The sequence below is a fragment of the Canis lupus genome, chromosome 16, assembly GCF_011100685.1.
Source record: "Canis lupus familiaris isolate Mischka breed German Shepherd chromosome 16, alternate assembly UU_Cfam_GSD_1.0, whole genome shotgun sequence".
Lineage (NCBI taxonomy): Eukaryota > Metazoa > Chordata > Mammalia > Carnivora > Canidae > Canis > Canis lupus.
The window spans coordinates 1,694,271-1,710,731 of record NC_049237.1 but is presented as its reverse complement, the minus strand read 5'-3'; the positions used below and the strand labels follow the sequence as shown (position 1 = coordinate 1,710,731).

Below are 16,461 nucleotides of genomic sequence, written 5' to 3'. Positions count from 1 at the left end.
TCTAGTGGTGGAGTTTTTAGGATTTTCTACATATAGTATCACGTCATCTGCAAATAGTAAGAGTTTTACTTCTACCTTTCCGATTTGAGTCTTTTTTTCTTTTTCTTGTCTGATATTGTGACTAGGACTTCCAGTACTATGTTGAATAAAAGGTGGGCATCTTTGTCTTGTTCCTGACCAAAGGGGAAAGCCTCTTAGTTTTTCCCGCACTGATGATGATGTTAGCAGTGGGTTTCTCATAGATGGTCTTTTTCATATTGAGGTATGTTTCCTCCAGACCTACTTTGTTGAGGTTTTTTTTTTTTATTATGAATGTATGTTGTACTTTGTCAAATGCTTTTTCTGCATCTATTGAAATGATAACTTGGTTTTTATCTTTTCTCATTGATGTGTGTATCATGTTGATTGATTTGCAAATCCTGAAATGAGTTTCCTTATTTATTGACACCTTACAAATGAAAGAACCTAAAATTCAGACTAGAATATTAGGAAATACTGGCTTTTGAGAATCCAGAGGTCTGTCTGCTTGTGGTCCTGCCACTTTCCAGCATTTTAATTCTGGTTAGGTTTGATTACTTCTCTGAATAAGTTTTTTTCTAATCTATAAAAAGAAGGACCAGAACTATCTTTAAGGTTACCTCTAGTCCTCTTGTCATCGGCTCTAAGCAAATATTTTTGGTACATAAATTTTTCAGTTTACAAGTATGTCACATACCAGAAGTTAATGGGTTAGCTTTTAAGAAGTTGCTTTATTCCACAACAGTAGTGCTATGTCTGTTTTGATTGACTATTAATAATACATAAGATAGTGTCTATGATAGTGCCTAGCATGTGGTAGTTCCTACTAAATATTTGTTAAATAAAATATTAATGATCACTGAATTTCTATAACTCTTAGAAGTCTGTTTAAACACCATGTTAAAATACATATACATTGCAGTGACCAGAATAATACACATTACTAAATGAAACAGCAAGAAATAAATTTTAGCCTAAAACTTGATGGGATGAGCACTGGGTGTTATTCTATATGTTGACAAATTGAACACCAATAAAAAATAAATTTATTTAAAAACATTTAGCCTAAAATCTAGTGTTTGAAGGAAAAAGTTTAGAAGAAACAAGATCAAATTTAATGGAGATTCTAAAGAGGGACTTGGGGGTAAGTTCAGATGCTTTATAATAGTGATGTTTCATTATTTCTAAATCCTGTAAAAAACATCCAGCTTTTGAATTCCTCAATTTATTATTTCATTTATTCATACAAAACACTGACCTATATGCACCAGGCTCTGAGTGAGATTTTCAGGATACTGTGGTGAGCAAAAGAGATGGTCTCTGTGCCATGAATCCTTCTCACCAGAGAAGGGAGACCCAGGCTTGGAATTACCAGGAATAAGAGTTAAGAAGGAGAAGTCCCATGAAGGGGGCAAGCCTCATCTGGGACTTCCTGGTAAGCCTGCCCCAAATGGACATGGGTAGAGAATGAGCACAGGGGCTCACTGGCCCATGCAACAGATGCAGAGATTCTCAGGAGTGAGAAGGGGACTGGCATGGCCTGGAAAGGAGGGAAAAGCCTGCGTGGCTGTGCCCGGGGGCCAAAGGGGAGAGTTTTGTAAGAGGCACATGAAGAGATAGAAAGATCTTGTAGAGAGTGAGTGGTTTGAGCAGCTGCAGCCCACAGGGCCCCAGGCAGGGCTGGCTCCTGGGGGCCCGGGCTGTAGCCCTTGCTCAGGTGTGAGAGGGGCTGCAGCTTTTGTGGGTAACTGTGTTGGTGGTGGGCCGTGGTATTAAAATTGCTAATCTCGTATAGAACAACTCTAGTAAATTATTTCAAGTTTTCCTAAAGAGAAGATCTGGGGGTGCTTTGTTCAGGATTTCCCTGCCTCAGACACCAGCTTGACTCCCCGACACCTAATCAGATTTATAGTTTTAGACTCAACTGCTGTGTGAAGCCTTGAGAGGGTGAGTCAAAGGGAGGGGCGCTCTGGGAGTGTAGACTGCTCAAATGGCATCCCTGTGTGCAACAACGATGATGATGATGATGATGATGATGATGATGATGTCGTTGTTGTCATCCACTGGGAGAGGAAGAGGAGGTAGTGAGTGGATGTGACATGACCCCAAAGGTTAAAATGAGTAGCACTGGAATGCGAAAGAATAGGAATGAGGCATTAGAATTATTCCCAAGTTTCTGACACGTGGATACATGGAGCTGCCCCTTACGGAGCTGGGCAACACTGGTGAGCGGTAGAGCTGGGGATGGTCCCTGAGTTCAGCCAGAGACCTGCCGGAGGAGATGTGAAGTGGACACTTGGGTGTAGAGCTGGGTCTGGGCCTCAGAGGAGCTGTCTGGGCTGGTGATAAACTTCATTCTGTGAGTCACTGGCATGTAGAGGTTTGAAGAAAGAAGGTTGAATTGGCCCCATAGTAATCCATTTACTTGAAGTTACTGTGATGGTGCCCAGTGGACACGGTATGGGGAGGAGAAGGTAAAAATGGGAGGAGTAGAAAGTTTTTCTCAGTTGCTGCTAGGAATTAAAAGAGCATCTCGATGGGTATGAGGTGCCTGGCTTATCTAAGATAGAATTAACTGAACTGTGTGTGAGTCTAGGGAATGTAAGTGATAATTTCTTTCCCCTTAGGGGAAAATTAAGTGTTAGGAAGGCGTGTAGTTTTAAAGAGGTAATAGTACCAGGTGGTACTACCATCCCGACCACACTATCAGGTGGGGTGCTGGTGCTGGCTGGGTTTTCCTACTTTTTAGGTATTTGTGCTTCTCTTTTTGGGAGTTTCCTTTGGGTTTTGATACCTTCAGAAGGCAAAGAAAGGCAACAGTATTAGTTGTGCTTCTACAGAGTTCCACACAGCTTTTCTTGTGAGCACTTTTCTTATGAATTCGTATGATTCCAAACTAAATCTCTAAGCATATTTGTGTACGTAGATCATATGATTTTGTATGCACAGAGAAAGAGAAGTGTTCTGTAGATGAGTGTGGTGCCAACTAAAGCCTGTAGACTGAATGTTTCTATCTATGCGGCAGGTACCCTCTTACCCACCCTGGGATGTCAAGAAAGAATTCATTAATTCACTTTATTTCTTCTTCAGGTCTGCCTGCAATGAGATTTCATTCTCTGCATTTAAAGGACATCCTTTCTGAGCTGCTGTGAATAAATTTGGAATGATACTGTATATTTTCATCTAATGGAGAATTAGCTGTACTTTGCATAAGGATTGCTACACTGGACGACTTCAGAATATTACTCACAATGTCCTCGAACCGGAGTCAGAATCCTCATGGACTGAAGCAGATCGGCCTCGACCAGATATGGGACGACCTCAGAGCTGGAATCCAGCAAGTATATACCAGACAAAGTATGGCGAAATCCAGATACATGGAACTCTACACGTATCCTACTGCTTGAGCTGCAATTAATTTGCTTAGAATTTTTATTATTTCCTATAGTGTGATCTATGAATTGCTAGAAATTTTACATCGTGTTTTCCTCTTTCCAGTTCATTCTGAGACACAATCGGAGTTCTTTTTTAACTTTAAAAATTAACTCACTCTTTAAGTTTTTTGACCAGAGGTGAAATTGGCTAGTTGGTTAGTCTTGAGCAATGCTGTTTGGTAGGAGTTATTCGCTACATATGGCTGTTCACATTTGTAGTCACTAAAATTAACAGTTCCTAAGTCATGCTATCTGTATTTCAAGTGCTTGTAGGTGGCGAACTACTTTTGTCATTGCAGAAAGTTCTGTTTTGCAGAAAGTTCTGTTGGACTGTGCTGGTTAAAGCAAGGGAGCCTGGGTCTCTGTATTGTCTGCAGCCACCTTCGTGCTTTGGGGGCTGAGCAGAGTCGTTGCATCAGAAATGGTCTGGTTCACAAAGTCAGAAATACCTGCTGTCTGGCCCTTGATGGGAGCAGTTTGCTGACCTTCCTCTAAAGGGTTACCACATAGAGCAAAAAGTCTTAACTTTTATGACCTTGTTTTACAAATATGGTAGTAAAGCATTTCACTCACGCATTATGTGGTGCATAGTGTATGCAAGGGGCTGCCTGAATGCTGCAGATGTCACGAGGGTGTAAAAGATGCAGCTCCTGGTCTCTATTACCTACTTGTGATATACTTTTTAACTTGCGGAGTTTCTTGATTCCAATCAAATAAAAGAAGATAAAATTTACGCTAACTCAGTAGAGAGCAGATTGTTACTGGTTCTAGTAGTTTATAAAGTTGTTAGTTCAGTGGAGACTCACGTGTAAATTTTTAGTATGTATCAGTAATTGTCAAACTTGGTTTTGTGATATTCCAATATACCATCAGCCATGCTGATATTTTAGAATCTTTTCCCCAAAATTAACATTAAATAGATATGAAGCTACATGTCTAGCTCAGAATTAACTTAAAGCTAATTAGAGTACACATTCATACAGGCACATACATTTACAAACCGCTTAATTGAGATACACCTCACATACTACAGAATTCACCCTATTGTGTATGTGTGTCCCTACGTGGGTGTGAAAAAATTCACCCTTCTTTAATACAGTGTTTTTAGTGTATTCCCAAAGCTCTGCAGCCATTGACATTGTCTAATTGTGGACTATTTCCATCGCCCCCAGAGGAAGACTTTACCCATCCGCAGTCACTTTCCATTCTCCCTCCCCTGGGTCTTGGCAACCACTAATCTACTTTCTGCCTTGATGCATTTGCCTATTCTGGACCTTTCTGATGGATTGCACAGTATGTAGCCTTTTTAGACTGGCTTTTTTTACTCAGCACAGTGTTTTCAGGTTCCATCCTTGTTGTATTGTGTGTCAGCATGTCATTCCTTTCTACTGCGGCATCGGGTGGGTAGATGCTGCATTCTGTTTATCCACTCGTCAGTCATGGGCCATCTGGGGTGTTTCCACTCTCTGGCTCTTCCTGAACGATGCTGTTAGAAATAGTATAGGTGAATTTTTGTGTAGACAAGTGTTTTCAGTTACCTTGGGTAGATGGCTAGGAGTGGGATTGCTAGATCATAAGATACAGAAAACCTTCAAGAATAGAATCTCTGACAAATGAGAGGACATGACTCCACTCAAGAGGGCTGTGACTTGCTTTTAAGTGCACGGCTTTTGTTTTTTTAATCTTGTAAGTAATACAGCTGAAGATGATTCCAGTGGTGAGACAAGGCACTTGGCTGGATTTCTGGTGTGCAGAAAAATCAGGGAAGCCCCGATGGAGACCATGGACATGTACCTGCTGATTTGTCTCTGGAGAATTTCTTAATATGTCATTTTTGGCTGAATCAGATTGGTCCTTTGTCCAAGGTGTTAGGCTTTTAGAACTCTAGAATGTAGAGACTTTGTCCGCTTGCAGCAATTACTGAATTCTTGCATTCTACAAATAATTATAATATGTAGTTCTTCAGTTTTAAAATTTTGGGGGGAATACTACTCTACAATTGAGCATTCTTTTCCTCCCAGTTTTGAGAACGTAATGGCTTCATACATTTATTAAGAGTGGAGAGGCTAGCCTGACTCTGAAATATTTTACATTAATTCTTTAGATATTTATGAGTAGCAGCCACAGTTTTAAAGATTTTATTTACTTATTTGAAAGAGAGCACGAGCAGGGGGAGTGGTAGATGAAGAGGGAGAAGCAGGCTCCGCACTGAGCAGGGAGCCCAATGCAGGGCTCGATCCCAAGACCCTGAGACTATGGCCTGAGCCGAGGTCAGACACTTAACTGACTGAGCCACCCAGGTGCCCCTGTCTACTTGTATTAATTATTGCAAATTCTCAAGCACACTCCCCCCTCACCTGCATTTTTAGTCTCAGTGTCATTATTGTCAGAATGAGAACTTTGGGGCAGCAGACACCTCTTTCTGAAGCACATCTTCACTTCTGTTGAAGTGTTCCAAGACCTAGCACTGCCTCCAACACTGCTGCGAGCTCTAGCCCCGCCTCAGTTTGCATGATGCAATAGATCTTTTTTAAAGTTTTCTCTCCGGGTGTATGTTCAGTCTCTCCTGTAACCACTTACTGAATCGCCTCTTCAGATCGTCTCCTACGGGCTGGTTTACAGTGACATCTGATGCTGACAATTGATTCCGTTGCCGGTTGGCAGGTGCTTTGGGTTCCGGGAAGGAGGAGCAGACTGTGTACCCCACTGTTCACTCTTCAGAGTCAGACAATCCTGGTCATTAGTTGCTGAAGGAGAATGGGTCAGAAATGGGGGAGAGGGAAGCTGGTTGAGAGAAAAGAGGGATCCTTTTCCTTCCTGACTCTGGCTGGAAGCTAACAGCTAGGTTTTTACCCTTTGTTTATGCTGGAGAAACATATGTGACATGCTTTCTCGAGAAAGTGTCTTGCTTCGGAATATGACACAAATATTCTTGGAGCCTTATTATACAGTGTAAACGTTTTTCTTGACTTTTTAACTCAAGATGGCAAGGGAAAGAGAACAGTATTTTTGGAAAGAAAAAAGCCCGAGAGCATCTGCAGTCCGAAAGGTCTAGTTCAGTCCACTTTGTTTCCAGCCACTGCTCAAAGGCTTCCTTTTTCTTCTCAAGTTTTAGTCTCAAGCCCTTTCTCCTCGCTGCATGCCTGCCTGTTCGGTTGCAACTTTCTGTGATGTCTTACATACTACACAGTTGACCTTTGAACAACACGGGTGTTGGGGTGTTGACCTCTTGTGCAGTCCGAGCTCTGCGTGTCACTTGACTCCCCAAAAACTTAATAGCCTGCTGTCAACTGGAAGCCTTACTGAGAACATAAACAGTCAGGTAACACATATTTTGTGTGTTCTGTGTGTTGTTTCGTCTGTTCTCACAATACAGCAAGGTAGAAAAAAATATTAAAATCATAAGGAGGAGAAAATACATTCATAGTACTGTACTGTACTTATTGAAAACAAATCCACACTTAAATTGAATCATCCTATGCAGTTCAAACTTCTGTTGTTCAAGCCAGGGTCAGCTGTAGATACAATACAGTGGTGAAGTGTTTTGGGGATTTTTTGGCAGTAAAATAAAGGAATGCATTCTGTATGGGTGGATATGTAACAGGGGTAGATAACAGCAGATGTTCTTTCTTTTGAACTTGAAATAAGTCATGTCATTTCTTATTTAGTTTATTGACACCATCATGCTTGAGGTGTCATGCTTGGTTCAAAACAAGCGTGGTCTTGATTAATGTAGCAGATATTTATGAAGGGGGTGCAGGATGATGTGCGGGTCCTTGTGGCATAACTGAGAGCAGCCCATGTGATCAAGTCTGTCTACCAGGCTGTGTGGTTAGTTTCTGTTTTTGCCAGGCCCCAGATCTACCTGCCCCTCGTCTTCAACCAAAATCCTTTTTAATTTTGGTCTGCGAACACTCAAATCATGATTTTGCCTTCCCTTGGAATCAAGAGAAACCTGCAGGTTGAGGTCTTTCTTTTTTTTTTTTCCCCGTATGCCTCCATAAGTTCTCGTCAGTCTTGAAGTTTCTGGTCTTTTAAACCCTGTAGTGCTTTTAAACCCTGTAGTGCTGTGGGCTGAAATAGTTTATTCTGTTTCTTAGCCTCTTTTTTCCAAAGTCGTCTTTTTCCCGAACCGGTACACTAAGAATCCCTTTCCTGTTTCCTAGTCTTGGCTGTTTACCTCTCAAGAGGTTACAAATGAGCATACTTGGGATTCATATTTAATCTCCGTCCTGATGTTCTTTGACACAGTTCACCATCCCTGGAGTTGGGGGCACTTTTCCACCTATAGTAAAATCTGCTGAGCCCTTGGCTGCCTGTAGCATATGCTTTGCAGGGATAACATGCCAGGACATGCTGGTCCTGCTGCTGCTGCAGTACCTACCAGCTGTGCGGGCATGTCCCAGCTGCTGCGTCATTCTTCTCAGGTTGACACACTTAGCCTCTTGCCAGCTCTCCTACAGGAGCTCTGGGCACACGGGGGATATTCCAGGTAGTGGCCTTTCTACCTCCTTGGCCTGCCTGCTGCAGAATTCTCTTAGCTTTGTAGAAACTTAAAATCTCACAGAAAAGCAGATTGGGCCAAAAGAATAACAAATTCTTTGCACAGTAGATTGATGATGATCCATGTCTACTTTGAAGTAACCACCTAGTCCGATTGTATTTGGACATTTTCATCTTTTTTTTTTTTTAAGTTTTATTTATTAACGTATGCAAGTATGCGAGATGAACGAGGGTGGGGGGAGGAGCAGAGAGAGGAGGAGAAGCAGACTCTGGGCTGAGCAGGGAGCCCCACATGGGGCTCGATCCCAGGACCCTGAGATTTTTTTTTTAAGATTTTATTTATTTATTTATTCATGAGAGACACACACACACACACACACACACGCACACACACACAGAGAGAGAGAGAGAGAGGCGCAGAGATACAGGGAGAGGGAGAAGCAGGCTCCATGCAGGAGCCCAATGTGGGACTCCATCCCGGGACACCAGGATCAAGCCCTGGGCTGAAGGCGGCACTAAACCGCTGAGCCATCTGGGCTGCCCGATGATAAATTTTCAAATGTTCTTTTGTGCTTTTTAAGATTTTCAGTATAGAACGTGCATATTAAAGTAGTTTATTTGGGACACCTGGGTGGCTCAGCAGTTGAGTCTGCCTTTGGCTCAGACTATGATCCTGAGGTCCTAGGATTGAGTTCTACATCGGATTCCCTGCAGGGAGCCTGCTTCTTTCTCCCTCTGCCTGTGTCTCTGCCTCTCTGTATCTCTCATGAATGAATAAATAAAAATTTAAAAAATAGTTTATTATTTTTTATTATGCAAATGGAGTCCTAGTTATACCTGCCCATAAAAGTCTACCTGTCACTGCTGACCTTATACTATTAAAATAGTTTCTAAGGTTGACAAATCATATTTATCTTTGAGAGAGAACCCACAAATTATATTGCATAGTTGCCTCTAAAAGCAACTTTTTGTTTTTATTACTATAAACATGATATGTTCAGGTTTTCTCATTCTAAATTTGAAGATATATCGTTATTTTGAGAGAGAGAGCACAAGCAGGGGGATGGGCAGAGAGAGCATCTTCAAGCCGACTCCCCACTGAGCATGACCCTGAGCTACTCAGGCACCCCTCCTTTTAAATTTGATTCATCTTACACCTATTTAGAACACTGAGCATTTTCAAATTTTATAGTCACAATTTCAGTTGCAAGCAGAGTTTGCTTTTGAAATATGCTGTGGATGTAAAGTTGCTTCACATGGGCTATCCCTTTTTAGAACCATACCTAACAATAGCTGAGTGAGAATTTGATTCTTTTACAACTTTACAGACCAACTGTACCAAATGGTAGGTGGTCTTGGGGCTCTTGCATATTTGTACGGGTGATACATTTGTTGACATGTGATGTCAATTCCTATAGGAATATAGGAAGTATTTTTAATGTTTTAAATGCAACTTCTAGTGTAGTCTTTCCAAATGATTTTTAATGATTTTAATTTTAACTGTTTAAATTCCACTCTTAAGTTTCAGTTGGGTAAGAAGTGGTGGTGGAAAATCGTTCTGTTTCGTTTTGCTTCTTGAATTGAATTAACTTCTATTTTAGAAAATGAAAATCATGTGAGTTTGGTGGTAACTAAAATTCGTGGAGAGGTTCCCCAGAGGTGTGTGAGTTGAAGGCGTGGTGCTGGAGGTGACAGTCATTGGAGTCCCCCATGTCTCCCCGAAGCACTGGCATCATTCCTTGGTCTTACAGGTGGATGTGTGCGGACCACTCCTGCAGTGGGAGACAAGCCATTCCTTTATAGTCCCTGCAGCAGGGAAGGTGCTCTGGAAACATCTGCAGGAATGTGTGCACGTGTGTGGCTTTGCCTTAGACCCCTCTGCATCAGATGTGACCCCTTTCAGTGACTTGTCCCTACCAGTCATGCAGAGGGATGGCCTGGCAAATGATTGAACACTTCTGTGGTGACAGAGGAGTTGTACGGCCTGTTGTAGAGGCACAACCAGGCGTGGCTCTTCAATACAAACTGTCATACTACCTACCACTTACTGGCCTGCTGGCGCCGAGAGACCCCATGTCTGCTCATTCCTCATATATTTTCTGCCTTTGGCTGTGTTACCGAAGAATCTCCAGTGAACTTTTTTAAAGAGACTCTCAAAAGTTTTAAAAGTCAAATATACGGGTTTATTAGATTCTGGCTGCCTTACATAAAAACAACTAACCCATTGACTCCTGAATGGAGCTTCTATTTCATTACCTTTTAGATTTTTAGTTTATTTTTACCTCTTGATGGTTTCCTCTTATTCCCATATTTAGCTTATCCTCATAATCTATTTTAGTTGTTTTTGGTTTAAAAGTAATCTTAGATGTGACCCATTTTCTTCTAAATATTCGTCATATTTATTTTGTTTTTATACTCTTCATCTAAAGTAAATGATGCATTAACACGTAGTTGTTCATGTGTTGGAATGGCACGTGGTCAGTGTGGTCTCTGGAAGCGGAGTAACAGAAGGACCCCCACTTCATGCAGAGGGAAAGAAAGCATCTGGAAGCGTGAGGGCTGTGGTTTTCCCAGAAAAAGGCCACACCTAGTAATTCAGGAGTGCATCCATTTCAGAATTATTTCAATATGGATTATTTTCCCTTCCAGATGCTACACTGGAAATACTCCAACAGTGTCTTTCTTCACATCTGACTCCGGGGTGACTCAGGGAAGGACTAGTTTCCCTGGATAGATGACTTCTCTCAAACAGCTTCTGATACACATGAAGAACCTGCTTTTTCCTTTTCTGATAACATTTCCCCCCATAGTACAGCTGATTCAAAGCTAAAAATTGTGAAAAGCTGAATATTGTGTGTTGTCAAAGAGTGTGTCCAAATGTGTGGGCTGTGTTCCTTGCCTTTCTGCTGACTCAGCCTGGATTCAAAGCACAATTGGTGCCATTTTTTATAAGAGGTGGTTCACTGCTCCCTAAAAAATCTACACCTAGGGATGCCTGGGTGGCTCAGTTGGTTAAGTGCCCAACTCTTGGCTTCGGTCAGGTCCTGATCCCAGGGTCGTGAGATCTAACCTAGCGTTGGGGTCCATGCTCAGCCAGGAGTGTGCTTGAGGATTCTCTCTCTTCTTCCTCTGCCCCTCCCCTACCTTCCCTCTTAAAAAAAAAAAAAAAGTATACACCTATTATTATCTTCTGTATAAGCTTTGTGTCTAAAGTTTCCTCTTCACAAAAAACAGTAAGTAAAAGTTGCCTAGGCCAGCAGTTTTCATGAGGAGTAGCCAGGCTTTAGGCTGGACTCTTCCGCAATTGCACACAGCCATTCACTTTGTGGATTGCAGCTCCTGGGAGGAAAAACCTACATGAACCCCAAAATAGATGTATTTGGGGACTTTTTAAAATGGAATTTTTGTTTTTCAGATCAATAATCATGTAAGATTTAGAAGTCCAAAAAGGCACATAATGAAAAGTATACCTCCTTTCCTTCCATCTTCCATTCAAGTCAGGGCCACACTAGTGGTCCTCGCAGCTGCTCTTTTGGGCACATCCCTCTGTGTGTTATCTGCGTGCATGTGCGCACGCACACACACACTTGTACAGAAAATGGTTGTTTATATTAACTTGAAAATCACCTTTAACACAAATACTCAATTGTAAATTAACATATAACTGTAAGGTTTTTGTTTTTTATGTGAATAGTAATTGATCCTTGCAGAGAACTTGCTCTGAACCATCCCTCTGAGGGAACAGAAATGATCTCCTGACCATACCCCCATTTTTAGCTCATAGCTAGCCACTTGTTGTTCTTTTGTCCCCGAAGATAAGCATCTTTGTTAGAGACAATAGAAAAAAAATTTTTTTTGCTTTTCCTTGATTACTTTGATAATATTTGTATTTTAGTCACAATTACAAATTGGTTGTTACCTGAATGCTTTTAGAAATGCTGCAGATAAATACACTGAAATAAAAATTACTTTTGACATATAGCCCTCCAAATGTGTAGTGTGGTTTTTTCTGTCACTTTGTTGACAAGTGATAGGTCACTTTGTTTAGGTAGATTTTAGGATCTGGCTTAGATATTATGATTTTGTATCTTATTTTATTTTCCTGTTCTGTCAGATGTTTATTCTAGCTTATGTCTCTTTTTTATTTTTATTTATTTTTATTTTTTTTATTTTTTTTTTAAATGTTTATTTATTTATGATAGTCACACAGAGAGAGAGAGAGAGAGAGGCAGAGACACAGGCAGAGGGAGAAGCAGGCTCCATGCACCAGGAGCCCGACATGGGATTCAATCCCAGGTCTCCAGGATCGCGCCCTGGGCCAAAGGCAGGCGCTAAACCACTGCACCACCCAGGGATCCCTGTGTGGTATCCAAGTCTTTTTATCATTGAGTTGTAGGAATTGTTTCTGTATTCAGGGCACCACTGTTTTGTCACATGGGTTTTGCTCATATTTCTCCCTATCTAAGCCTTGCTGTTCCTTTTCTTAATGGTGTCTTTGGATGAGAAGGTGTTTTTTATTTTGAGGAAACCTATTTTTTTTTCCTACAGTTACTGCCTTCTATGACCTATAAGAAGCCTTTCCCTAGGTCAGAAAGATAATATGTTTTTCTCATAAAGTTTTATGGTTTGGGCTTTTACATTTAAGTCTATAGTTCATCGAGTAAACTTTTGTATATGTGAGATAGGCTTGAGGTTAATTTTTCCACCATATGGCTTCCATTTTTATTTCAGCCTCATGTGTAGAAAAGACTTGTCCCCAATAGATTACTTTGGTGCCTTTGTTAAATTTGTGACAATATAAGTATGGTTCTATTTCTAGCATATTGTTTCATTGATCAATATACCCATCCTAAAGGAATAATATCTAAGTAATGTTTTGTGAAATATTTTTTGCATCTGTATTTATATGGGATGTTGCTATTTTCATTTTTTGTTTCTTGATTCCTGTCGCGTTATGAAAACTCTTGGAAGTCAGGTAGTATAAATCTTCCAACTTTGTCTCCCCCCACACACATACCAGTTATTGTAGGTCCTTTGCATTTCTCTGTACATTTTATATTTAGCTGTCAAATTCTACTCTAAAAACTGCCAGGATTAAAGATTGGGATTGCATTGAATTTTTTAATAATGATTTTATCAAGATACAACTCACATACCTTGTAATTCACCCATTTAAGTGGGTTTTCAGTGGTTTTTAATATATTCAGATGTGCTCAACTGTCACTAAGAAATTTTAGAACCATTTTCATGACCTAACAAACCCTGTACCCTTTAGTTACCATCCTCTTAATCTCTCTAATCTCTCTACCCCTAGTAATTTATCTTTTGTTTAAGCCAGCCAGTCTATATTTTGTTAGAGCATCCTGAGCAGACTAATCCCTGTGGTCTTCTGTGACTGGCATCTTCCGTTTACCATAATGTTTTCAAGCTTCATCCATGTCGTAGCATATATCAATATTTCATTCATGTTTGTGGCTATGTAATATTACACTGAATGGATGTACATTTTGTTCATCAATTAATGACCATTTGGGTTGTTTCTGCCTCTTTGCTGTTATAAATAGTGCTGCTCTAAACATCTGTGAACAAGTGTTTATATGGACATATATTTTCATACTCTTGGGTAGATACCCAGAAGCAGCATTTCTGGATCAGATGGTAGCTCTAAGTTAACTGTTTTGCATAACTTTTCCAAAGTGGCCCGTACCATTTACTTGCCCTCAAGCTGTGTGTGGGTTCCAGGTTCTCTATATCCTGACCGACACTTGGTATCTTTTTGATTCCAGCCATCCTAATGGATATGAATTACTCATTGTGGTTTTGATATGTTTTCCTAATGACTAATGATGTATCTATTGGCAGTTTTTATACCTTGCTTAGAGAAATGTCAGTTAAGGGCAGCCCAGGTGGCTCAGCGGTTTAGCACTGCCTGCAGCCCGGGGTGTGATCCTGGAGAACGAGGATCGAGTCCCGCGTCAGGCTCCCTGCATGGAGCCTGCTTCTCCCTCTGCCTGTGTCTCTGCCCCACCCCCCCGAATGAATGAATGAATGAATGAATGTCAATTAAGATCTTTTGCCCTGGGGCGCCTAGGTGACAGGGTTGAGCGTCCAACTCTTGATTTTGGCTCAGATCATGATCTCAGGGTCCCGGGGTCGAGCCCCACGTCGGGTTCCATGCTCAGTGTGGAATCTGCTTGTCCCTCTCCCTCTGACCCCCCACCCTGCTCTCTCTCATCTTTAAAAAGAAAGATCCTTTGCCTGTTTTGTAATTGGGTTGTCTTTTTTATTGAATTGTAAGGGTTTTTTATACTAAACACAAATACTTTATCAGATACATGGTCTACAGATATTTTCTCCCATTCTGTAGATTGACTTTTCATTTTTTTGATTGTTTGATGCAAAAGTTTTAAATGTTGATGAAGTCCAATTCATTGACTCCCCCCCCCCCCTTTGGTTGCTTCTCCTTTTGTTGTTATGTCTAAGGATCCCTTGCTAATCCCAAGGTCATGATTTAGTCTTATGTCGTCTTCTACATGGTTTATAATTTTAGCGTACATGTTTAGGTCTTTGATCCATTTTGAGTTTCTATAGTATAAGGTGGAAAATTCATTCATTTGCATGTGCCTGTCTTAGTTGTCCCAGCGCCAGTTGTTGAAAGTCCCTTTTCCCCCATTGAAAGGCCTTGGCCCCTTGGTAGAAAATCCTTGTCCACAGGCACATGGGTTTATTTCTGGATTCTCAGTTCTGTTCCACTGATCTGTATGTCTGTCCTTTGCCAGTGCCTCTCTGTCTTGATGACTGTGGTTTGTAGAAAGTTTTGGAATCTTGAAGTATGAGTACTCCAGCTTTGTTTTTTCAAGGTTGTTTTGGGTTTCCTTGCAATTTCATATGAATTTTAGAACCAGCTTGTCACTTCTACAAAGAAACCAACTGGGATGCCGATGGGGATTGCATTGGATATGTATATCAATTTGTGGACCATTGCCAGAATGTCCTCCTACCTTTTCTAGTGTAAGTATATAAAGGCATAAATTTCTCGAAAGAATTTTTACCTTTGTTCCACAAATTTTGATAGGTTTTATTTTCATTATTATTTAGTTCAAAATATTTTATAATTTTCCTTGTTATTGCTTTTTTGACTCTTAAATCATATAGAAATGTTGGGGATCCCTGGGTGGCACAGTGGTTTGGCTCCTGCCTTTGGCCCAGGGCGTGATCCTGGAGACCCAGGATCGAATCCCACGTCAGGCTCCCGGTGCATGGAGCCTGCTTCTCCCTCTGCCTATGTCTCTGCCTCTCTCTCTCTCTCCCTGTGTGACTATCATAAATAAATAAAAATTAAAAAAAAAAAAAAAAAAGAAAGAAACCAAGGAAAAAAAAAAAAAGAAAGAAACCAAGGGGGAGAAACAGAAAATTCTCTAGGTGTGAAATAAAATGTTTAAAGTAAACAGCAAATTTGACATTGATTCTTTCAGAATCAATTAACTAGAAAGTTTGAACAAAGATAAAGTGATAGAACAGAACTGAAGACCTGAATTGAGGTATGGAAGGTGACATGAAAATGTTTGACATACCTGTAGTGGAAAATAGGAGAACAGAAATATTTGAAGAGATGGCAACCCGAGAATTTTCTGGAATTGGTGGAAGGCAAAAAGTATGCATGTCAAATTTCTAGGTAACCAAATGAAGTATATTAATCCAGAATGATGTAAGAACTACGACAGAATAACAAATCCATCAATCCAATAGAAAGAAAAAGAAAATACAAAACAAAATAAGGTGATAAAAATTAATCCAAATAGCAATGTATAAAACAGTATATTTATATTTTGGTTTTATGATAAAACCAAACTTATCCATCGGAAATTGTCCGACTCCATTTTAAAGAGTGCATTTTGCTGTGGTTTGCATCGACACACCAAGAAAGAGAGATATAAAGTTGCAGATATAAATTGCAGATTAAGAAATGGAACAAACGTATTGAGGTAAATTCTAACCATACATCTGATCCGGTGGATTTTCTGAGGCATGATTGTGAAGAGTGACCACGATTACCTCCTAGTAATAAAAAAACAAATAATCAGGAATATTATTCAAAGTTTATATACTTGTTAACAGGGCCTCAAAATATATGACGTATTTCAGAGACATATAAGAGAGAAACTGGCAAATCTATAATTAGGAAGATTTCCATTAAAAAATTCTCAGTAATTAATAAACAGACAAATGACCAAGATTTGAAAAACTGAATGCTCTAATGGGTTCCTGTTTTCAACAGTAAGAGAATGGATATTTTTTTAAGCACATGTAAAGAAAATCACATTCAGCTATATGTCTCATCACATATTTAAGAAACTAGCAAAGAAATAATATTCTCTGATTCATTCTAAAATGAAATTAAAGGGTTTTTTTAAAAAGTTAAAAAAAATCACTTTGGAAATCTAAAAAATCCTAAACAACTCTTAAGAGACCTAAAAAATGGAAAAGAGAAAAGACAACTGAACAA

General features: G+C 40.1%; 1 protein-coding gene and 1 long non-coding RNA gene across 5 annotated transcripts in view; both read left to right on the top strand.

Moving 5' to 3' along the window:
- The window catches only part of CUL1 (cullin 1), a 93,003-nt gene that overhangs the window by 32,724 nt on the left and 43,818 nt on the right, over window positions 1-16,461 (top strand). For all 4 annotated transcript variants that reach the window (XM_038559272.1, XM_038559271.1, XM_038559269.1 and 1 more), the window contains one exon: window positions 3,109-3,409. In XM_038559272.1, the coding sequence (XP_038415200.1) occupies window positions 3,270-3,409 (140 nt within the window). In that variant the 5' untranslated portion in view covers window positions 3,109-3,269. The remainder of the gene's footprint in view (window positions 1-3,108; window positions 3,410-16,461) is intronic.
- On the top strand, window positions 3,423-11,934 carry LOC119874623. The gene is made up of 2 exons (XR_005371178.1): window positions 3,423-6,774; window positions 10,605-11,934. It is a non-coding gene; the product is annotated as an uncharacterized LOC119874623 (long non-coding RNA).